Source organism: Heloderma suspectum, chromosome Z (assembly GCF_057233095.1).
Source record: "Heloderma suspectum isolate Gila_16-S chromosome Z, 16-S_ref, whole genome shotgun sequence".
Lineage (NCBI taxonomy): Eukaryota > Metazoa > Chordata > Lepidosauria > Squamata > Helodermatidae > Heloderma > Heloderma suspectum.
The window spans coordinates 5,140,863-5,165,004 of record NC_139476.1 but is presented as its reverse complement, the minus strand read 5'-3'; the positions used below and the strand labels follow the sequence as shown (position 1 = coordinate 5,165,004).

The 24,142-nt window shown below is 49.5% G+C and overlaps 1 protein-coding gene across 2 annotated transcripts in view; it reads left to right on the top strand.

Moving 5' to 3' along the window:
* Window positions 1-23,234, top strand: part of ZBTB7A (zinc finger and BTB domain containing 7A) — a 47,361-nt gene extending 24,127 nt beyond the window's left edge. For both annotated transcript variants that reach the window (XM_084826044.1, XM_084826043.1), the window contains exons 2-3: window positions 13,830-15,037; window positions 22,750-23,234. In XM_084826044.1, coding sequence (XP_084682170.1) covers window positions 13,845-15,037; window positions 22,750-23,206 — 1,650 coding nt within the window. In that variant the 5' untranslated portion in view covers window positions 13,830-13,844 and the 3' untranslated portion in view covers window positions 23,207-23,234. The remainder of the gene's footprint in view (window positions 1-13,829; window positions 15,038-22,749) is intronic.
* The last annotated feature ends 908 nt before the right edge of the window (window positions 23,235-24,142 follow it).

Genomic DNA, 24,142 nt, shown 5'->3' with positions numbered 1-24,142 from the left:
GCCTCAGGGAATGGCCAGAGCTTAGCATGCAGTGACGGTCCCAAAGCTACGCAGATCCGGGCTTGGCTGGTGCTCAGATGGGCAGCCAATCACAGGCTTTCCTTTGGAGCTCCTTGAAGGATGGGGGCTGTAGGGTAGAGTGTGATTTTTTTAAGGGAAAAAATGGAAAGGGAAGAGTTTACCCACACCATGCAGGCTGGGCTGCATTTGGGGGGGTCTGAAACGTACTCTTGCAGCCAAGCGCTACAGAATGTGGTACTGGCCGCAGAAGTCGCTTTCCTGGGCAGCTAAGCTTCCATTTCAAAAAGAAGTTTCTAGTCCTCAGGGTTCCTCAAAATGATGCTTGAAAGCATATGGGCAATGCTGGTGAAGTTGCAGAGGCGGGTGGTGGAATGCGTTTCGCAGCAAATCGGAAGAGTGGGCTGTCCCCCAACAGGTGCAGTTAGAATAAATTCTGCAAAGTAATAAAAGCCATTGAGTGAAGGGCTGTGCAAGCCCCTTCCCAGTTCAAGATCAGCTGGTAAAAGACCCTGCTTCCAGTTCCAATTTAACACAGAAGCTGGGTTGGCTTCTGTAGGAGCGGGGCCTCCTCGGTTGTAGCCCCAGAGCTTTGGAATAGCCTCCTGGGGGCTTTAAAAGGTTCAAGCTCAGGGGAAAAGTACCAAAAATTCTGGCTGTCCCTGTAATATTCCAGTACTTTTGGAGAGGAACAATCACAAGCACCCAACAGTTTTTTGTTCCTCTGGTCTGGAGTTAAGGTCAAACTGCCCCGCCCCATTTCATATTCTTGGCTTTGTTTTGTATTTCCTTATTCAAGGTTCTAGGCCTCATGGCTGTGAAGATCTACTTATTTATAGTACTTTTATCTTGCTCCTCAGCCCCAAAGCGCCTTACAATCAGTCAGTAAAGCAAGGCCCATCCCTGCCCGGAAGGCTTGCAATCTAAAAAGACACGACACGCAAGGAAAAAGTGGGGAGGAGGGAAGAGGAAAAAGAAATGTGCTTGAGAGTGTACGAGCAATGCCTGCTGAAATCTCGGAAACCAGAATAGTTGTTCCATAAGCGGTTGGGGAAAGCAGGGAGGGTAGAAAGTGCTTCGAAAGAGCTCCCTCCTTACTGTGTAATCGATGCTGATAAAGAGAAATAACGTGCATTGCGCTTGCAGACCGCAGCACGGTCCACGCTTGGATTTTGGTGTCTCTTTTTTGCTCCTGATAACCTCCGCCACTCAAGCCAGCGGCAACTCCTATACCACCGTCTTCCCGCTGGGCCCAGAGTCCCATGAGGCCGCCTTTCTGCTTCTCCGGCCACAATTATGCAACTGCCCACTTCCCCTAAACGTATGTCAGCCCCCGTAATAACGCTGTTGTTCAGCTGAGATTCTTTCTGCCCACCCCGACTTTCTTCTCCCCAGTAGAAAAGAGCAGTCATACCGTGGGGCCCGGAGATCGCGGTTGTTTTCTGGGGTCTGGGCTGAGGGTACCTCATTTTCGGCAGGGACTCGACAGTGCGATCCTGCGCATATTGACTGAGAAGTCCATCCCACTCTGCAAAAGAGATTCACTCCCAGGCGAGACTGTACAGCTCACTTCCCCAACTCGGCGAACTCTTTGGACTTCAGCTCCCATTGCGCCCCAGCCAGCAGGGCCAGTGGTAAGGCATTGTGGGAGTTGTAGTCCAGCAGCTGGAGAAGGCTGGTATAGGATGACAGGCTTGGAGCAACAGAGCATCGAAAGCTGCCATAGACCGAGTCGGAGGCTTGGTCTGTCAGGGCCAGCATTGTCGACACTGACTGGCAGGAATGTCTCTACAGGGTGTCAGGCAGGAGTTTTCCTAGCCTTACCTGGAGATGCCAAAGACTGAACCTTCTGCATGCAACTTGTATGTCCTACCACTGAGCTAGGGTTCTTCCCACCAGAGTTAAGTCAGTTTCCAATCCTCAGGGTTCTGAATAGAGCAGGAATCTAGGAAGCTGCCTTTAGACCTGCTCAGGCTTATCTGTCCCTCTAGCTCAGTATTTTCCCACCAGTCTCCCAGAATGGCTGGCAGGAGCCAGTAATAAGGCAGTCCCTGCCCTCTGGTTTGCAGTCTAAAAGACGCGACACAAAAGGAAAAGGGATTGGGAGGGTGGAGGGGAAAAAGCAAATGCGGGCCCTGGATTCTTAGTTACAAAGTTCTGGTAATGACCAGCTGGAATGGAAAGGAGGAACCGAACTTCCCTGGTCTCTCAGGTGAGCCGATGGAGTGGCCCCGCTTTCCTTTTTTTCTTCTTCCCTCTGCTACAGCCTGATGGAATGGCTACTGCCTGCTGACAGCTGATGGGTTGGCTTCCCAGCTGAGCTGATGGAGGGGTCCTGCTTTTTTCTTCTTCTTCTGTCTGCTACAGCCTGATGGAATGGCTACTGCCTGCTGACGGCTGATGGGTTGGCTTCCCAGCTGAGCTGATGGAGGGGTCCTGCTTTTTTCTTCTTCTGTCTGCTACAGCCTGATGGAATGGCTACTGCCTGCTGACGGCTGATGGGTTGGCTTCCCAGCTGAGCTGATGGAGGGGTCCTGCTTTTTTCTTCTTCTTCTGTCTGCTACAGCCTGATGGAATGGCTACTGCCTGCTGACGGCTGATGGGTTGGCTTCCCAGCTGAGCTGATGGAGGGGTCCTGCTTTTTTCTTCTTCTTCTGTCTGCTACAGCCTGATAGAATGGCTACTGCCTGCTGACGGCTGATGGGTTGGCTTCCCAGCTGAGCTGATGGAGGGGTCCTGCTTTTTTCTTCTTCTTCTGTCTGCTACAGCCTGATGGAATGGCTACTGCCTGCTGACGGCTGATGGGTTGGCTTCCCAGCTGAGCTGATGGAGGGGTCCTGCTTTTTTCTTCTTCTTCTGTCTGCTACAGCCTGATGGAATGGCTACTGCCTGCTGACGGCTGATGGGTTGGCTTCCCAGCTGAGCTGATGGAGGGGTCCTGCTTTTTTCTTCTTCTTCTGTCTGCTACAGCCTGATAGAATGGCTACTGCCTGCTGACGGCTGATGGGTTGGCTTCCCAGCTGAGCTGATGGAGGGGTCCTGCTTTTTTCTTCTTCTTCTGTCTGCTACAGCCTGATGGAATGGCTACTGCCTGCTGACGGCTGATGGGTTGGCTTCCCAGCTGAGCTGATGGAGGGGTCCTGCTTTTTTCTTCTTCTTCTGTCTGCTACAGCCTGATGGAATGGCTACTGCCTGCTGACGGCTGATGGGTTGGCTTCCCAGCTGAGCTGATGGAGGGGTCCTGCTTTTTTCTTCTTCTTCTGTCTGCTACAGCCTGATAGAATGGCTACTGCCTGCTGACGGCTGATGGGTTGGCTTCCCAGCTGAGCTGATGGAGGGGTCTTGCTTTTTTCTTCTTCTTCTGTCTGCTACAGCCTGATGGAATGGCTACTGCCTGCTGACGGCTGATGGGTTGGCTTCCCAGCTGAGCTGATGGAGGGGTCCTGCTTTTTTCTTCTTCTTCTGTCTGCTACAGCCTGATGGAATGGCTACTGCCTGCTGACGGCTGATGGGTTGGCTTCCCAGCTGAGCTGATGGAGGGGTCCTGCTTTTTTCTTCTTCTGTCTGCTACAGCCTGATGGAATGGCTACTGCCTGCTGATGGCTGATGGGGGTGGCTTCCCAGCTGAGCTGATGGAGTGGCCCTGCTGTCTCTTTTTTCTTCTTCCCTCTGCTACAGCCTGATGGAATGGCTACTGCCTGCTGACGGCTGATGGGGTGGCTTCCTTATATCTCACATCATCATCATGATTCCATTTGTCTATTGCTATCAGACGTTCAAAGTGCTTTACCCACATTATCTACTTGCAATCTTTACAACAACCCAGTAAGGTTGTCTCAGTCCTATTATCTCTCACATTGCAGATCGGAGGGGGGACTGAGGCTCAGAGGGAGCGGCCTGCCTAGGGCCACCTTCTGAGTTCATTCCTGTGGTGACATTCCGTGGTGCACGGGGCATTTCCTGGTTAATGGCTTGGTATGTTTGCTGCTATGCTACACCGACTCTCACTCGGGTAATAATGCACCCTTATAATGCCAGTGGTTATAGTACCGTTATTATACCATGTACGTGAATAAAAGTCATCTTTCGAGCTTTCCCACTGGCACGAAGTAAATATGGAAAGGGAATTCCCGCCTGCATTTGAATTTCCTTTTTATATCTCCTTTGTCTGGTTTTATGCTGACCTTGACCTGCTTTTTTGATTTTTTAAAAAAATTCTCCTTACTGAATTACTGTATTTTTCTTCTTTCAATGGTAAGCTGCTTTTGGAAAGCTGTTTGTTTGTTTGAGGAAGGGTGGCCACAAATAGTTAAAATACCACAGAATAAAACAGGTGGTGGTAGATTATAGAGGAATCCAACAAGCTGTACAAAGAAGGAGCGGGGAGATCCCTGCCCCAAAGAGATTACAGTCTGGACATGGACACATTGCAGGCAGGGGTGAACCTGGGGTAGAAGATGTGTTTATTTTACAGGTGCCTGTAATTGGGCTTAGTTTTGGTGGAGTCTGGGGATTAGGCAGGGCTGGCCCAAGGCATTTTGCTGCTTGAAGCAAAGGAAAAGGTGACGTGCCGCCCCATTCCATGTATGAATGCCAGCTGGACTGACAGTTGGTTTTCCTTGGACCCGGGTGAAGGGCAGCACCCTTTCCTTCGCCCAAAGGCAGCAGGTTAGCCTAGGGTGTGCAGGGCAGGCCATATGACGTGCAGCTCTCTCCAGCACCTTGCTGCCTCCCCCAGCCTCTGCCGCCTGAGGTGATTGCCTCTCTCTGCCTCATGGTAGAACCGGCCCTGGAGTTAGGGCGTTGTGCCAACACAATTTGCCATCGGTGTTCTCCATAATAGGGAACGTCGGCCTTTCCCAGCCCTCTAGATGCTTTGCATTCGAGCTCCCATCATCCCTGACCATGCTAGTGGTGCAAAGATAGGCCTGAAAGCCTATCTTGAACCTCCTAATGCCACAGAGCGGCTCAGTTGAGAGCCAGTGTGGTATAGTGGCTGGAGTGTTGGACTGGGACTCGGGAGGCCTGGGTTCTACTCCCCAGTCAGCCTTGAAGCTCACTGGGTGACTTTGGGCCACTCACTGACTCTCAGCCTAACCTACCTCACAGGGTTGTTGTAAAGATAAAAATGGAGGGGAAGAGGACCACGTAAGCCGCCTTGGGTTCCTTGCAAGAGGAAAAAAGGCGGGATATAAATATGATAACTAAAATAAATAAAAATACAAACCAGATTTTCCTGGGGCTGAGGCTGGGGTGCAGAAGGGGACAACAGTGTCCTGTGTGACGCCAGACCCCTCCCCATCGCTAACAAAGCCAGAATGAATTACGCAAAGCAGTACCAATTATGCAATTACTTTATTCTGGGTGTGGTAGGGGAGCTGGCGCTGTATTAGTCTATCACAGCAAAACACATCAAAGAGCCTTAAAAAGCCAGTATGGTGTAGTGGTTAGAGTGCTGGACGGATTCGGGAGAACCGGGTTCAAGTCCCCACTCGGCCATGAAGCTCACTGGCTGACTTTGGGCCAGTCTCTGACTGCCTGACCTACCTCACAGGGCCGTTGTGAGGATAACATGGATTGGAGGAGGATCCTGTAAGGTGCCTTGGACTCCTTGCGAGAGGAAGAAAGGCGGGATATAAATGTAGTAAATAAATAGGCACCTTAAAAACGAAGTGGTGCTTATGTGGCATAACAAATCAAGTAAAATGAGAAGAATTGTGTGTATTTCTGTATTTTACGCAGATCACCTAGTTGATGCAAACTTAGAGGAATATTGCATCTTTTGGAAGGGCCGTAGCTTAAGACTGTTACTGCCAGTAACTCTCAGGAGAGGCATTTCAACCTTCTAGAATTGGGGTGGGGGGACCACATAAAAGCTGGGAAACAACCCACCGATTGTGGGTTGGGCGGGAAAGGATATGGCTGTTTGGGGAATCCCAGAGGTTTGACCCCCTGGGCTGGCCAGATTTGGCCCCTGGGCTGGCCAGATTTGGCCCCTGGGCTGAGGTTCCACACCCCTGTATTCTGGCAACTGCCTTGGATGTCAGCACAGGCCTATGCAAGATCGACAGCCTGTGCCGTCCAACAGTACGGAGCTGCCCTCGGGCAGGCATCTGGGCCCCCCGTGCGCTGGAGAGGGCGCGACGGCTTTGTGGGGCTGCATAATTCGGATAACTTTCTGACACCGCAGAAAGCTGACCGGCACCACATTCCTGGGCGGAAGAAGGTGCTTGAATTTCAATGAGGGAACGGAGTCAGATAGAGCGGTCTCTGTCAAACTGGCCGGCTCCCACTCGTCTTTTAAATTAAACAAAAAGAAACAACGCAGAAAGAGAGCGCGTGTGAGAGGCTCCATTTGGCTTTGCTTGCCTTGCTTTTTAATGCTGCTAGTTCCCTCCCTCCTTCCCTCGTGGTTGCTGCACTTTGAAAGGTCTCTGCACAGCCCCAGGGACGGCCCCCAGGCACGGAGACGCTTGTTTGAGCCTGTCTGTGCAATTCCAGAGAGCTGCATCTGCAGACACTGCTCGGCTCTTACCCCAAATGGTTCCTTCCCCCTGCTCCAGGGCTGCGGAGCTGTAAGACCCAAAGCAGCCGTCTGAAGTGCAAACCAAACAGATGCAGCCCACTGCCGGGTACCCCGAGATTTATTTATTTTATTATTATTATATTTCTATCCCGACTTTTCTGCTCTTGCAAGGAACCTAAGGTGCTTTATGTGGTGGTCCTCCTCTCCATTTTATCCTTGCAACAGCAGCCTTTGAGGTAGGTCAGGCTAAGAGTCAGTGTCTGGCCCAAAACCCCCCAGTGAGCTTCATGGCCAAGTGAGGACTTGAACCCAGATCTCCCAAGTCCCAGCCCGACACTCTAACCACTACACCACACTGGCTCTTATTGGGACTGGGTTGTCTGTAGGAGGATGGCTTTCGGGCCTTGGAATGAGCAGTCAGTTTAGTTTAGCTTTTTAATATTGCTGGAATAATCCTGCCGCCATGTTCGGTTGATGCAGCTGTCCAGACGGTTTGTCACTGCTCAGAGTTAAGCATTGCGCACCTCTGTGTGGGCCCAGTAGGATGCGCTGGAGCGGTGATGTAGTGGATCATATTGGATGTAGAACAGGGATGCGCAATTTGTGGTCCTCCAGATGTTCTGGCCTACAAATCCCATCATTCTTGACCATTGCTTGTGCTGCCTAGGGCTGATGGGAGTTGCAGGCCAAAACATCTGGAGGGCCACAAGATGTATGAGAATTTAGTTCCAGTTCGTTAAACATAGGAACTTGCCCTGTGCGCACTCGTGAACACGATTGCATTTTTCAGGCAGAACGCTTATAAGTCCTGAGCTCATGTTCGCAAAATGCATTTGTTAGAAAAATGTGCCCTTTAAAAATGCGCATTTAAAAAAAAATACTTTTTATTGTGAAATTTCAGCAAAACATAGAGGAAAAGAAAAAATGTAGATACCGCAGTTTGAATATATCAATTTCAGTGCACATATATGAAGTGTGTGTGTGTGTGTGTGTGTATGCATGTATGAATGAAAATATGACTTTCTAAGAATTATACATAAACTTCAACAAAAGCAGACCAAATATCCACGTAAGTATCCATTTGCAAGTGGATATATCTAACAATGCTTTCAACATTTGAATGGGAGATATATAAAAATGCGCAGTTTGAAAGAAATACTCATTTTACACTTTTGTTCAGCGGTAGGCAATGTCCGCAGGCACCAATTAGCCCCTGAACACCTTTCTTTGTGCCTGCCCAGGCACCCTGCCCCTCCCACTTTTAAAAAATAATTAACACATTTTCTTACCGGCAGCTGAGGTTGCTGTGAAATGGATTTCTGTTGGTGCTGAAAACTGCGAGTTCAAAGGAGTTGCTTGATGTATTGGGGCTCAGAACCCACCCCTGCCTTGCACGCAGTCTTCAGGGCAGGTGATTTGTCCTTGGCCACGCCTCTCATGGCAGCCATTTTGTGGTGGTGCCCAGGACCATTTCTCAAATTGCCAAATGTGCCCAAAAAAGTTACCTACCCCCTGGGTTTAGTCGGGGGGAATATGCATTTAGGTGCCCTCTTTAAAAAAAAAAAAGTGTTCCCCAAAGCACACTTTTCCCGTTTGGACAGCAACAAAAGTTCTCATTTGGGAAGGAGGTGGATTGAGCTTCGAGGTGGAACTTGGAGAGCCTCTCTAGCCACAAATTACCCACTCCTGGTGATACTGAGGAGACTCTGGGTTCGGATCCCTGTTCGGTCATGACTCAGGGATCCTGGGCCGGATTCTGCCTTGCTTACCTAGCTGTGCGTTGGCACAAATAGCATAATAATTTGCCTTTACATCATTACGCTCTCTGAACATCCAAAGCCCATTACCTAAATCCCTCTCAGTAATTCTTAATGGCAAGTTAGGGCGATCTTATCTAGCCTTCACCCTTTCGCCATCCAGATGTTTTGGACGTCCACCTCCTATCAGCACTAGCCAACGAGGATCTGTCACTGGGGCAGAAGGGTCTCTGAAAAACTCTGCTAGGGACACTTGAGGTGTTTGATCTCTGCCAGTTCCGAGAATAGCTGCCTTGGTCTGTGCCTTCTGCATAGATCGGAACTTGGTTATCTGAGGGCATTGGAGCTCTGATAGCTTTAAATGTGCTCTGGAAATCCTCATCTTGAGAGACAACGTGAAGCACCAACACCCGCAGATAACCAAGCTGGCGCTTCCCAAACCTTCTGACGCACTTCTCGGCTCCCGAAACATATCAGGATGCACGCATTTTGAGAGGCACTCCGTTTAGAAAGCCACGTTTAAATACAAATATTCATGCGGGTGTCTTCGTTTTGTTTAAGTCGTAGATGGATGCCGAAATGGGGCAAAGCAGATTTAGGGGCAGTGCATGTGAGAAAGTGATCCAGACAAGAAATGGACTGAACTGCCCATCCTTAGTGGTTGTCACTCAAGATCAGGATTTCCAGAGCATATGTAAAGCTATCAAAGTGCCTTGCCTGTAATAGTAATTCTTCTACAACCGTGTGGTAAGGTAGGCCAGTCACATTATTTCCTGCACTGCATGGATACGGTGGAAACCTTCATGTGCCTGAGGCCTCCACATGACTGTGTGGGTGTGGCGAGATTTGAACTGGGGGCTTCCTGGCTTGTCTCCTTGGGCCCTACACTGTAGTTACTTAGAAGCCAGGACGGGTCTCCTCGATTCAGCCTCCTCTAAGCTGCAGCCCTGGTTTCATCGGGGCGGGCACAATTAATGGGGTGGCTGAATTGATTAGCAAAGGCTTTTGATCCTTTTCTAAATGGAAACTAGGGCACAGGCACCGAAGTAGGGTTGATGAAGTGCGTGCTTTGATGTCTTCGCGGTTTGTGCTTCCTCCAGTGGCCGGACATTAGCTGTCACAGCCCGAGGGGTCAGTATGATGCGTTCTGTGCAGAGTCCCATGATCTGTGGCATTTTTCCCACCCTGCCATGTGTGGATGGTTCTCTCCTCCCAAATCACATGGGGTTAACCCTTCCCTGCATTCCCCCTGAAGTCTCCTTTCCCCTCCCTTTCCACGCAGCATCAAGACAATGCCAATGTTAGCAGATTTTAAGGGTGCAATCCTATGCATGGTAGACAGAAAAAAGTCCTACAACTCCCAGCATGCCCTAGCCACACCGAAATCACACTCTTTCCCTCCCCCCGCCCTTCAGCCTGACCTACCTCACAGGGTTGCTGTGTGGATAAAAGGTGGGGATGTAGTCAGGGGAATCACGCTGCCACACTTTGAACTCCTTGGAAGAATAATGGGATTTTTAGAAAATCCCGTGCAACATCCAGCGTTTTATTTATTTACTGCCTTTTGAAACCGCCCAGTACTTGAAGTTCTCTGGGCGGAATACAGTACATTAAAAACATAAAATACGAACATTGAAACTAATCAAAAGAATAAAAAGAGCCCGGAATAAAACCAAGATAAAACCAGTGGCAAAGAATAAAACCATCTCACCGCATAAAACCAGATTAAAGCCAGCAGCGGAATAGAGCACTAAAAGCAGTTCTTAAAATGCCTGGGAGAATAAAAAGGTCTCCGCCTGGTCCCAAAATGACCATAATAGGCTCCAGGTGAGCCTCTCCACAAATGGGGAGCCACCACTGAAAAGACCCCCTTCTTTGCCTCATTTGGCAGGGGCACCTGGAGGTGGGCTGCAGACGATCATCTCAATTTCCAAGTAGGTAAATATGAGTGAGTTAATTCAGCCATGGCATCGTCGCGGAGAAAGCTTGTCTTTCAGGGTTTCGAACCTAGAACTTGGGTCTCTTGGAGGCTGGGGCTTAGGCTGAGAAGCTTGCCCAGGACTGTGTGCGTGCTCATCCTACAGCGCCCTCTTCCTGGAAAGGGGATCGCAATATCCAACTTTGGTGGTTGGGGGAAAGGGGTTGGAGCCTTCTGGAGGACACTGGAGGGCTGGATTGGGACCGGGTCTGGTGGTTCTGCACGCACCCCTGGAATATAGGGTCTCAGAGCCAGCTGTGTCTCTACCAAACATTCTGTGGGGAATTGGCAGCAAATTACCACCGTATCATCTAGAAGCAAAACAATATGCAGTGGTAGCTCACCCTCCACGGATGTTACCGGATTACCTGGCGAAAGAGGCATATCCAGAATTTAGTTCCGGAAGTAAACCAGTGTTAAGTTGCACCCTCTCTCCAGTAAATGATAGAGCCTTAATGAGAATGAGTCTCTTACCAACAAGGGTGACAGCCTTGAGAACTGGCAGCATGAGATGTTTGATAGGCCACCTAAAAGAAACTCAGGGCTATGCGAAGGCCACTATTCCATTCGCCAGCTCAAATTGCAGGATTAGCCATAGGATTCAACTCCCTGTTTCATTCATTCATTCATTTACAATATTTATATGCCATTCCATATCTAGAACAGATTTCGGAATGGTGAACACAAGAAATAAAACAGTAAAAGAATAAAAAGATTAAAACACCACATTAAAATTGGACTTCTTTAAAAACACAATACTGATAAAACCCATAACTGGTCGATTAAGGAATGCCTCCTGGAACAGTGCTGTTTTCAGGAGACACCGGCAACAATGCAGTGTTGGTGCCTGCATGACCTCCATGGGCAGAGAATCCCAAAGAAAGGGGGCCACCACACTGAAGGCTCTTCTCCTGGTGGACTCCAGTTGGGCCATAGGTCCACGTGGAACCACCAGGATCAAGCCCTCCAATGACCTTGGTGACCAGGCAGGTAGGTAAGGGAGAAAGCGCTCTCTCAGGTATCCTAGCCCCAAATTGTTTAAAGCTTTATGCACTAGTACTAAAACCTTAAATCTCGCCTGGTAGTGAATTTTGATCTTTTAAAAAACTGATCCAGGTCCAGAAGGTTGCAAAGGTATGCTTGAAGCAGTATCTGCTGAAATTTCAGAGCATCTGAACAAATGGCTGGGCTCCAGTGCCCTATGGGGTTCCTGGGCTGTATCCATGACTGTCAGAACCAGAATAATGTTTGCAGAGTATCCACGAATAAATTATATACAATGCAAGAAAACTCATGCCAATGTGCTAACGTAGAGTAATTTATCTAGAATCCAGCTTTTCTTAGGACAAATGGCTACCCTGCCTGTAAAGCATCCCTTCATAATGAGGAAGACGGTGATGAGGACTAGCAGCATGAGCAGTTTGATGAATCACTTAAAAGAAAATTCCATGGGTATCAGTAGTGGGCTGATTCCCCAGGAAGTTGCCTGTTAGGGCCACACAGCATCTTCCGCCTGTGTGTCCCACAAGCTGTGTGTGGTTGGGCAAACCAGAATTTCCTCCTCTGTTGTTGCTGTGTGAGTGCGAAGTGGGCGGGATCCCGTCTTTCCTGTCTTGAGTATTGCTTGGTCATTATGAGTACAGTGGGCTGGCGCTAAGCTATGTGCTAATAAAGCCCAGATTGCTTTTGTACGAGCAAGATGTATGCAAATGTGCATATATTCGAAGAATGGGGGGGGGGGGTTCACTCCATGTTTGTTTTAAAAAAGGAAGTTCCTAGCCCTCATGCTTATGAAGGCATGTTTGAACATCTGAGAGGTGACTGAATGGGATTTTCCAGTGTCAGGGATTAAAGTCCATCACGCCTTGGCCAACCCTTGAGAAGAAGCGGAGTAAGTTACAGCAAATAAGTTCGTGTGTGCTAATTTGCATCATGGATGCATTTTCAGCTTCTAAGTGCAGGATTTGGGAACTTAAAGAACAACACACACACAGAGTATTTATAGGCCTGGATCCTGGGGGTTGGGAAAGGAATACCAAAGTCCCTCTGTCTCTTTTTGCTCTCAGCTCAGCCCAACCCCGAGATTTTATGGTCGACCTTGGCAGCATGGGGTGAATTTGTTGCATTTATGTTCACGATTTTATGCGGGGAGCTTTATTCACCCATCCCTGCCAGAAAAAACACCCGTAAGAACTTTGAAACGAAAAACCGGTGCCTGAATTTGGTACTGCTTTTTTCCTCCTCCGTCCCCGTCCCTTTTCCTTTTGTGTCATGTCTTTTAGATTGTAAGCTAATCCCCCCCTCACCCCCCCCATGGGCTGTAGTCTTCCAAAAAATGCATTTTAAAAAAAGTACCCCCAAAATGTCATCTGGAGTGCTACAGAGCACCCCCCCAAAATCAAATCTAGCTCATTTGCAAGCTAATTTTGGCCCTTGCAAACAGGCTAGATTTGACCTTTGGGGCTCTGTAGTGCTCTGGAGGACACTGTTTTTTCATTAAAAAATGTAAACAAATTTTTACCTTTTTGGCGGGGGGGAGTAGTGGCATCTGGGGCTGTATTTGTTCGCCCCTCCTTTAAAGGTTACCAGTGATCTAACATGAAAAAATTCCTGACAGCTATTTATTATTACATTTATATCCCCCCTTTTTTCCTCTTGCAAGGAATCCAAGGCGCCGTACGTAATTCTCCTCTCCTTTTTATCCTCACAGCTGTCAAGGGCTCCTTGGCGGCCTCTCTCAGGCTAATCCAGTAGCCAAGTCCAGACACAGACAAAAGGATTCTTTTCAAAGTTTTATTCCTTTTTTTACAACTTAACAACTCTACTATTAGCGACTAGCTATGAGCAGCAGTGTACCTATGCCCTCAGTTGGAACAGTTGGTCCCCGTTTGAAGGAGAATCACTGGCAGACCCTGAACTTATGGGCTAGGGAGAGTCCCTCCCCTTTTCCCTTGGATCCTCTGGGCGCAACCATTGCTTGCGCGCCAGTCGGGCACTATACCTCCTTTCCGTGCCCTCCATTAGGCGCCGCTCCCTGTCTCAGCGTCGCGCGTCCAGCAAGCCCGCTTCCCGCGCTCTCTCACTCCCGGGACCGCTATCTATGTCAGGAATGCCGGTGGGAGGAATCTCTGCCAGCTGTTGGCCCTGGGAAGGATGAGCGTGCTCCTCTCCCAGGAGCGGCTGCTCCACCTCAGAGTCAGAACTACTCTGGGATTCTATGGGCTCAGTGTCCACCCTGACAACAACCCTGTGAGGCGGGCTGGGCTGAGAGTCTGTGACTGGCCCAAAGTCACCCAGTGAGCTTCCACCGAGTGGGGACTAGAACCCGGATCTCCCGGCTCCCAGTCCAGCACTCTTGCCACTGCACCACACTGGCTCTCAGTTGGCGACCATGCTCCCAGACGCCTGCACTGTTGAACATTTGCACATCAGACAAAAGCAGGAACCAATCCCACCAGGTGCTGAGATCTTTTGGCGGGTTTATCGGCAAGGCCACTCCATGGCATGTGGGCTGACCTCTTGTGTGTGTGTGTGTGTCTCTTCTCTGCAGCCCTCTGGTGTCAGCATGGAGGGTGGTGTGGACGGCCCGATCGGCATCCCCTTTCCCGACCACAGCAGCGACATCTTGAGCAGCCTGAACGAGCAGCGGAACCACGGCCTGCTCTGCGACGTGGTCATCCTGGTGGACGGGCAGGAGTTCCCCACCCACCGCTCCGTCTTGGCGGCCTGCAGCCAGTACTTCAAGAAGCTGTTCACCTCAGGGCTGGTGGTCGACCAGCAGAACGTGTACGAGATAGACTTTGTGAGTGCAGAGGCCCTGGCGGCTCTTCTGGAGTTTGCGTACACCGCCACTCTCACCGTCAGCACTTCGAACGTCGGCGAGATCCTCAAAGCCGCCACGCTGCTAGAGATCGAGGCGGTGAGGGACGTTTGCACGGATCTCCTGGACCGGAAGATTCTGGCCAAAAACGACCAGATGGACACAGTAGATCAAATTGATCAAAGGAACCACCTCCGAGCAAAAGAGTACCTGGAGTTCTTCCAGAGCAACCCCATCAATGGCCAGCCGGGCGCCATTCCGTGGACCAACCAAGACTTGAGGGATTTCCAGAGGCTCAACTTCCGTGGCCGGGAAGAAGAGGGGGAAGCCGAGTGCAACGGCATGGACTTCTACTCCTCGCAGGCCGCCCTCAGCGACAGACCAAAGGCAAACGATGTTGATGTCGACAGCAACCACGCCATGTGGCTGGACCGGGAGGAAGACGAGGCGGCCCAGGGACCCTTGTTCCCACCTTCCCAGAACGGACAATTTGGCGGGCGCCACCTGCCGACGGCGGCGGGAGAGGATGAAGCGTCGGCTCAACTGGACCAGCAGGAGGCCGGGGACTCCCCTGCCTTCGTCCCCGGGGGAGGGGAGGGAGAGGAGGCGGACGCCCGTGAAGTGGACGGCCTGGCCGCCAGTGCCCTCCTGCAGCAGATGATCAACTCCGTGGGGCGCCAGCAGCTCTCCGACGAGGACCGCAAGGACGACGACGGGGTCATGGATTATTACTTGAAATATTTTAGCACTTCCCAAGAGGGCGGCGACTATCCATCCTGGTCCCAGAAGGTGGAGAAGAAGATCCGCGCGAAAGCATTCCAGAAGTGCCCCATCTGCGAGAAGGTCATCCAAGGGGCTGGCAAACTCCCACGCCACATCCGAACCCACACGGGCGAGAAGCCCTACGAATGTAACATTTGCAAAGTTCGGTTTACGAGGTAAGAAGGGGGCAGCGGAGACCGGGGCTGGGGGGAGTCATGCGTGGGATTGGTGCGATTGTTTAGAGCTGTTGGGAGGTGGGGAAGCACAGGACGTGGTACTTAGAATTTCAGCTTCCTAAGAATCTCAGTGTTACGGTTTGTTTGTTTGTTTTTAAAAGAAGTTTCTGGTCCTCATGATTGTGGAAGGTAAGATATGCTTGAAAGGTGTCTGGGCAACTCTGAATGAAACCTGAGAAGCTAAAGGTGGGGCAGAACCTTTCCTCCACCCGTGACTAAGAAAGTCGTAACAACTGATACCAAAGAGTAAGAATTGCAGAATGATTTGTGTAAAACCAAACAAAATGTATGCACTCTGTTGGATTGGAGGTGTGAATGTCTGCTCTTCAAGGACAGCCTTCACCCCTCCAGATGTTTGGGACTGTAACTGCCACAATCCCTGACCATTGTCTGTTCTGGCTGGGATTTATGGGAGTTGTAGTTCAAAACATCTGGAGGGTTCCAGGTTGCCTATATCTGGTCTGCACTGGTGGGCCACAGCTCTCCAGGGTTTCAGATGGGTTTTCCCAGCCCTACCTGAAGATGCCAAGGATCAAACCTGGGACCTTTGCATGCAAACCAGGGGCTCTACCACTGAGCTACGGCCCTTCCCTTGACACAGCCTGGATTGTGGCCAAGACTGCATCCTAACGGAATGCTGGTCGCCCTGCTCAGTGTTTATTCTAAGTCTCATCATCTGGAGCTTTGCAACCAATTTTCACTTGGGGCTTGTGAGGAAGCCAAAAAGGATTTCTCCTCCCCCACAACCACCCATCTTCTGCTTTTGTCCCTGCAGCCACAAATGTTAAAATCCCCAACCTGTAAGCGTAAATCACTATCACCCCCAAATTAGCTTCCTTTCTTTTTTTTAGCTTTCTGGGCCTTTTTGAGGAGCCTCATTTCCCTGCATCTAACCAAAATATCTATTTGCCAGCAATATGGACCATAGCAGAATGTGCTTATTTGTAGGGATTTTGTTTATTTTAGTCCCTTACACTTTTAAGAATGAAGGTATGTCAGACGTTCCCAGTCTAGCAGTCGTAGGGGCCAGGTGTAGATTATCCTTGATTTCTTTGACCTGGTGCCCTCCAGATACTTTGGACTACAACTCTCATCATCCCTCACTGTTGGCCATGCTGGCTGGGCCCAGTGGGACTTGTAGTTACGGATGTTGGTGTCTTCCTACACCTGAATCAGACGCAGCGTTAGGGCAAATTACGGGGCAACCTAAAAGGCAAGGCAGGAAAGCAGGCGAATGGTCAAGGATGAAGGTTTTGGTCCGGTCTGGGATCAGGCTGAGCAGGAGTGGTCAAGATACAAATAAAGGTCAAAACACAGCTAAGCAGTCCAGTACAATACACAGTCCAGAAGCAGAGTCAAGCAGGAGTCCAAGGGTCAGTAGCACAAAGATTTGATCACAAGGCGAGGTCAGGAAAACAAGGTACAAAGCATTGGAACTAGTAGAACTATGTTGTTCCAGCACTGGCTAGACTAAAACTGAAGGCTTATATAGCCAGAGCTTCCTGAGCCCCACCTAGGGCTCAGCTGATGTCAGGGTGGAAACTGAGCCAACAGAACACCAGGGCAGTTCTGATTCTGAGGAGGAACAGCAATCTGTGGGAGAGGAGCGTGCTCATCTCTCACGGGCACAGCAGCTGGCAGAGATTCCTCCTGCCAGCATTCCTGGGATAGATAGTGACCCTGGCAGCGAGAGAGCGCTGGAGGGGGGCTTGCTGGATGCTTGGCGCTGACACCGGGAGCGACGAGCGATGGAGGGCGCGGAAAGTAGGCGTAGCGCCCGTTTGGCGCGCAAGCAACGGCCACCTCCCGTGGACCCAAGGGAAAGAGGGAGGATCTCTCCCTAGCCCATAAGTTCAGGGTCTTCAAGTGATTCTCCTTCAAATGGGGACCAACTGCCTACCCGGAGCATAGGCTACTCTGCTGTTCATTGCTTAGTCGCTGGTGATTCGCATCTGAAAGAGTCATTAAGTTGTAAAGGGATTAAAGCCTTGAAAAGAATCCTTTCGTCTGTGTCTTGAGTTGGCTATTGGAGTGTACTGAAAGAGGCCGCTAGGGCGCTCCTGACAGCTGCAGTGCATTACAGGCCCGCTGGCAAAAGACCTCTCAGGAGGAGGGCCATGCTCCCAAGGAGGCCTTTCTTCCTGAGGAGTCCTCCTTTGTAGTCAAGCACTTCTTCCCAAAGAGCCCTATTGGCCGGCCTCTTGAGGCAATGACACTCTCAGGGACTATGTGGTTGCCCAGTCAGCACCTCAGAGGTGGAACTCCCCTCCTCCTACGGGGACAGACCAGTGGTTATCTCCTGCGAGGGCCCAGGCTCCCCCAGATCTCCTGACATGGGTGGCTCTTTGGTGTTACCCGTCTCTGGGAGCAATAGCACCTGATCAGAGGAGGATTCCTCCAGCAGGGTCATGACAGTCATAGAAATCTGCAACAGATTCAAATGAGTTCAGATTTCTGTGAATCCAACCCACAGATTCCACACTACACCGTTTTTTTAATTTTCCGGAATTGTATGCGAATTTACTTATACAAACATACGAAAAAATCCCTGACCAGAAATGCACATTTCCCCCCCAGAGGCAAACATGTGAAAATGCAGATGAGGTGGGGATTTGCACAGATGTGCATTCATGCAAGTGCACACTTTCCAACATGAACACAAGTTCGGGAAACTGAGAAAAAGCAATGAATGGACAGCAGAACAAAAGACGCGTGACAGTTCACAGATCACAGATGGAACGGATTTAACAAAATCTGTATGTCCGTAGTGGTAGTTCTGTAAGAACATCAGAATAGCCCTGCTGGATGAGACCCAGGGTCCATCTAGTCCAGCATTCTGTTCACACAGTGGCCAACCAGCTGCCCACAGGAAACCCACAAGCAGGATATGAGTGCAACAGCACCCTCCTGCCCATGTTCCCCAGCAACTGGTGTGCACAGGCATACAACCTCTGATACTGGAGGTCGCATATAGCCATGAGGACCATTGATAGCCTTCTCCTCCATGAATTTGTCTAGTCTCCTTTTAAAGCCACCCAAATTGGTTGCCATCTTGTGGAAGTGAATTCCATAGTTTAACTGTGAAGGAGTCCTTTCTTTTATCTGTCCCAAATCTCCCACCCTTCAGCTTCATGGGATGACCCCATTGGGGTTCTAGTATTATGAGAGAGGGAGAAAAATGTCCCCTTATCCACATTCTCCACAGAGAGAGGGGGAAGAGGCCATAGGTCAGCAGAATAATGTTTGTTTTGTATCCAGGAGATCCTAGGTTCAATTCCCAGGATTTCCAGTTAAACAATTGGGTAGCTGGTGATGAGGAGAGACCCTGCCCTGCCTCAGACCTTGGAGACCGGCTGCCAGTCAGTGTAGAAAGTACTGAATTGGAGAGACTGGTGTAAAGCAGCCTCCACCATTCTTATTTAAATCAGCGCTTTGTTCAGAACCATGAGGGCTAGAGTCTTGCTTTACCTTTACGGTTAGGAATAGAGCTCAGGGGTAAAGCCACGTCCTTTGCGTCTGTCTGCAGCATCTCCAGTTGAAAGGATCAGGTAATGGGTGATGAAGAGCTGCTGCCAGTCAGAGTACTGGCCTGGATAGACAAAGAGTCTGACCTGGTATACAGCTGTTTCCTATGTTGTGGTCTAAATCAGCCCTTTATTCAGGACAATGAGGACTGGAATCTTGTTTTGTCAATAGGGGAGGTATCACAGCTCTGTCGAAGAGCCCCTGCTTTGCACGTAAAAGGTCCCGGGTTTAATCCCTGACATCTCCTTGCGAGACTGGGAAAGACCCCCTGCCTGAAACCCTGGAGAACCGCTGCAAGTAGACAGCGCAGAGTTAGATGGACCGAGGGTCTGGTTTGGTATGAAGCAGCTTCTTGTGTTCCTATTTATGTTGCCATTCAGAACTATGAGGACTAGTAACTTTATTTTGGTGGCGGGGGTGGGGTGATCATAGCTCAGGTGTAGAGCCCCTCCTTTTCCCAGATTCAGTTCCTGGCATTTCGGCTGGAAAGGTGATGGGAAAGAGGACAGTTGTTTATTTATTTTATTACATTTATATCCCGCCTCTTTCCCTCTTGCAAGGAACCCAAGGTGGCTTACATAGTCCACCTCCTCTCCATTTTATCCTCACAACAACCCTATGAGGTAGGTGAGGCTGAGAGTCAGCGACTGCTCCAGAGTCACCCAGTGAGGTCCGTGGCTGAGTGGGGACTAGAACCCGGATCTCCTGAGTCCCAGTCCAGTGCTCTAACCACTGCACCACAATGGCTGTCATGTTGCCACCCAGAGTAAATGCAACGGGGTTGAATATGGACCGGAAGAAGGCAACTTCGGGTGTTTCTTTTGTCTCTGCTGAGCTTTCTCCAAGGCTTATTGAGAGGTTGTCTGGGTTGACAGAGGCACCAGCCTTCCGGGCTGTGCAGAGCAGGACGACAGCTGCAAAGAGGCACTGAAGTTGCTCCTTCCCTGCAGGCCCTGGAGCAGGGTAGCGGTGGGCTGGTGATCGGTGCATATTTTTGTCTATGTCAGATTGGGCTGTATGTGCTTCAGTTTCACCCCAGGATGCTAGAATTGATGGTAGAGGAAAATTTTGTAAAAGTTTGTAAAATCCATTCCATCTGCGTTTCACAGATTGTCAGCTGCCTTTCGTTCCATTGTCTGCTCATTGGTGGAATCAGATTTTTTCCCATTTCCCAAATTTGCACAAGTTCGCATTTGCGGAAATTCACATTTGCGGAAATTTGCAAGTCCCCCCAAATGCACAAATCCCCCCCAAATGCACACTTGCATATTTCAGCCTGTGGGGAAAATGTGCATTTTTGTCCAGTGGTTTTTTTAATTTTACATATTTTTCTATGATTAAATTTGCGTACATTTCCAGAATTTTTTTTTTAAACGGTCTGCAGGTCTGTGGAATCTGTGTGACTTGGGAAAAGCCAGTCTGCTGCAGAATGTGTGGGTCAGATACATAGAAATCCAAACTCATTTGATTCCGTTGCAGATTTCTCTGACATCCCTAGAAAGGGGTTGGTTTAGATGTTTTCTGAAATTGGAGGGTGGGTTGATGCCAACCCAGCTCAAAACTGCTGGATGGAGAGAGCAAGAAGGAAAACATGAGTACACGTGGTTGTTTTTTCCCCTTTCATCCTTCGTGGGGCCATCCTGCTGTTCGTATCCCTCTCAGAAGGGAGGGTCATGAAAAGCTGCCCCCTTGCAACATTCCTTCATGCAGGGACCGAATGGAGTCAGTCTAGTGGGTTATGGAACCCAGGGTGTTTCTAGACCTGTAAAAGATTTGGGGCCCAGGCCCATCAGGCACAACTCTGCATATGCTAACTGATATTTATAAATGAAGATTTAGCCATAATTCCTAGGATTTATTTAGCTTTCACCGAAGGCAAAGCCCGCCATTTAATTTCTCCCCCCAGTTGTCCTCAAATAAAATAAATTCTTCAGTTCATTTTCAGCCCAGCCCATCTCATCCCCAGTCAGCAGTTCTTCCATTCCAATTAATTTGCAATCTCACGCTGTCCCTTCCTCTGTTTCTCTCTCCCCAACCTCCCCGCTTCTTTCCTTCCGGGAAGAAAAGTGCCCTTACCTTGTGCAATTACGCCTAGAAGAAAAGCTTCCATTAACACCAATGGGAGTTTGTTTCTAAGCTTAAAGGCCATGCAAAAGAGGAATTTTTTTTTGCGGGGAGGGTGCTCCATCATGTAGCGAGGGGAGGGTTAATCTTTCCCACCCCAGGTGCAACCCCCTCTTGAAAAATCACTGCCTGCAAGGCAGTTAAAAAGAGATCGAAACCTTCCATTGGTACCAGTGGGCACTTCAGGGTTCTGGGGAACAGATCCAGGGGTCCTGGAAATAGATTTGGGGGCAGGCGCCCCATGAATCCAGACCTAGCAATGCCCCTGCTGTTGTGGGAAGGCCGCCCGCCGCCCACACGTGCTAAATCTTAGAGAAGCCAGAAGAAAAAGCAAGAGGGGCCAGTGTGTGTGGGCGGGGTGGGAGCAGGGAGCGAATCTGCTCGGCCCCCCAAACAAACCCCAGTCCTACCCACCACTGTGCAGTTTGAACCACTGCGGGCGGGGCATAGTATATGTCTTAACATTTCCCCCTTTTTGCAAAGAACATCTCTATAAGCCAGGTTTTTTGGTGGGAGATGATCAAGGATGCTTTGTCTGGGGGGAGGGGGGGCACCACAACATCCTGGAGCTGGCTTTGACACGTGACCACCCTCCCGTCCTTTGAAACTGTGAGTGCCCCCAAGACTTGGACGAGCTGCTGCTTGGACGAGCCCCTGCTTTGCATGTGAAAGGTCCCAGGTTCGATCCCCAGGTCAGGCTCGGATAGAATCCTGCCTGGAACCTTCTTGATGGATCTGTGGTCATATTTTTCATATTTGTGGTCATATATGTGTTCATATTTAAATCGGCCCTTTATTCACAACCATGAGGACCAGAATCTTTAAGGTTAGGGCCGTTGTTCAGTGGTAGAGCGCTTGCTTTGAGTGCAAAAGGTCCCGGGTTCAGTTCCCAGCATCTCCAGGTAGGGGTGGTGAAGACCCAAAGTCTGAAATCTGGAGAGCTTGTGCTGCCAGTCAGTGTTGACAGTACCGGGCTAGATGGACCAAGATTCTGACTCGGTATAAGGCAGTTTCCTATCTTCCTAGGATATGCGTCCTCAACCTGGCTCCCTCCAGATGTACTGGATTATGACCTCTTCTCTCCAGATGTGTTGGGGGACGATTGGGAGAACTATCATGGGGAAAATTGCTCTATTCCATCTCACTCCCCTTTTCCATTTTTCTTTTTCCAGCTGCCACTCAGCATTCTGTGTCTACTGAGGGACTACTCAGTCCCCCCACCCCCGGGATTTTTTAAAAGATTTCTTTTGTAGTTCCACAATCTTCCAAGCATGCTGATATCCCCTGTCCCTCTTGGGTTTTTTTCTTTTTTTTTAGTGACCCGGTTTTGCTTATCATCCTGTTGACATTCACCACCTCGGTCTCGTGTTAGAAGGAGCGATGGTGCTTTAGAAGGGAAGGGACATAGACAGCCAACCAGACAAGGCAAAACCTGCCCTGGAATCATTTTATTTATTTATTAGGTTTCTATTCTGCCCATTAGCCAAAGTTCTGTAAACATCTGTAAACCACCCAGAGAGCTTCGGCGATGTGGCAGTACAGAAATGTAATAAATAAAATTCTCTGGGTGGTTTTACAGGTCAAAGCTGAAAACCATCAAATACAATCAGGTAGTAAAACATAATATAAAACCATGTGTGTAAAACAGAATAAAACGAAAGTAGTAACCAAGGTAGAAGCCAGCACCAGTGCAAAGGTCTAAAAACGCACCATTTTTGAAAGCCAAGGGCTAAAAAGGACGGGGAAATCAAAAGGGGCTTCTCCAGATGATGAAAAGACCACAATGTAAGCACCAGGTGAGCCTCTCTGCAGAGGTCTTTCCACAACTGAGATGCCACCACTGAAAAGGCCCTCTGCTTAGTAGCCCCCTGCCTTGCCTCATTCGGTGGGGGCACCCGGAGAAAGGTCTCTTTACAGCCAGGCCAGGACGAGAACCAGTGGGCTACCTAGGTGGGTGGAGTGATGCCCCATTGATCTCGTTTTTGCCTTCCTCCCTCCTGCAGGCAGGACAAGCTCAAGGTCCACATGAGGAAACATACCGGTGAGAAGCCCTACCTGTGTCAGCAGTGCGGGGCGGCGTTCGCCCACAACTACGACCTGAAGAACCACATGCGTGTTCATACGGGCCTCCGTCCCTATCAGTGCGAGAGCTGCTTCAAGACTTTCGTCCGATCCGACCACTTGCACCGGCACCTTAAAAAAGATGGCTGCAATGGAATCCCTTCCAGGCGGGGGCGCAAGCCCCGGGTTAGAGAGGTGGCCATCGCTCCCGTTCCGGCCGCTCACCCAGAAGACGGAAGCCTTGCAGGCGGCGAGGAAATGCAAGAAACGCCTGAAGCCGCTGTGCTGCAGGATGGCCTAGAACAGCACTTTGAAGATAGCTCTAATGCCGAAGCGGCATCAGGAAGTTTGAATGTAGCAGGGGGTTCGTCTGAGGGTAAAACGCAAGAACTCTCCTAAACCAAAAAAAAAAAAAGGTGTCACAAAATCTAGTTATAACTTTCCTCCAGTTCCTTTTGAAATATGGTTTCCTCACCCTTTTTTGGAGAAAAATAATAATAATAATTAGCCTTATAGGTCTATAATATATCTCCATTTATGTTCTTCCCCGAAATAACCAGTTTATTATATCCTCTTGTAGCCACGGATTAATTTTCAGGCTCCCCTAACCTTGAAACGAGATTAGAAAGTGAGCGAGATTGGGGCAGGGTGGGCTGGGGAAGATGCTGATAAAATATGAAATGAAGCTTCCAGATTTTTAGTTTGTTAAAAGTTTTAAAACTATATATATATATATACATATATATTGGAGATTTTTTTAGCAAAGCGGTCTGTTCCAAAGGGACAAAACCAAGGTGGTTAGTTTGTTGGCTGGTTTAGGAAAGCAAGGAAGTTTGGGGAAAAATATTCTTTCCTTCCTTCCTTCCGCCTCCATATCCCACCCCCATCCCCAGCCTGAAGTACTTATTTCATTTTCCGAAAAAGTCTAGGGGACGTTTGTCCCCTTCCTTGATTCTAAATTAAATATTTTTCCTAAGGCTGCTGGGAGAGAATTTCCAGCCTGTTTTTAAAATGCTCCTTGCCCTGGCCAATTGGAAGGACTTTGGGGGTCCTAGGGCGACCCTTTAGCCACCCATTATTCAAATTAGTTGGGCTGCAGACTTACCCTATGAGTCACAGAAGAGTGGGTTCAATGTGGGTCCCCCACCACTGTCAAAACCATAGGGTTGGGAGAGGATGTATCCTGTCCCCATAAATCAAGGATACCCTCCAGATGTTTTGGACCACAACTCCCAGCCAGCATGGCCAGTGGTTGGAGGCTATGGGAATTGTAGTCCAAAACATCTGGAGGGCACCTTTTTGCCTACCCTTGCTGTAAATCAAATCAAATAATAA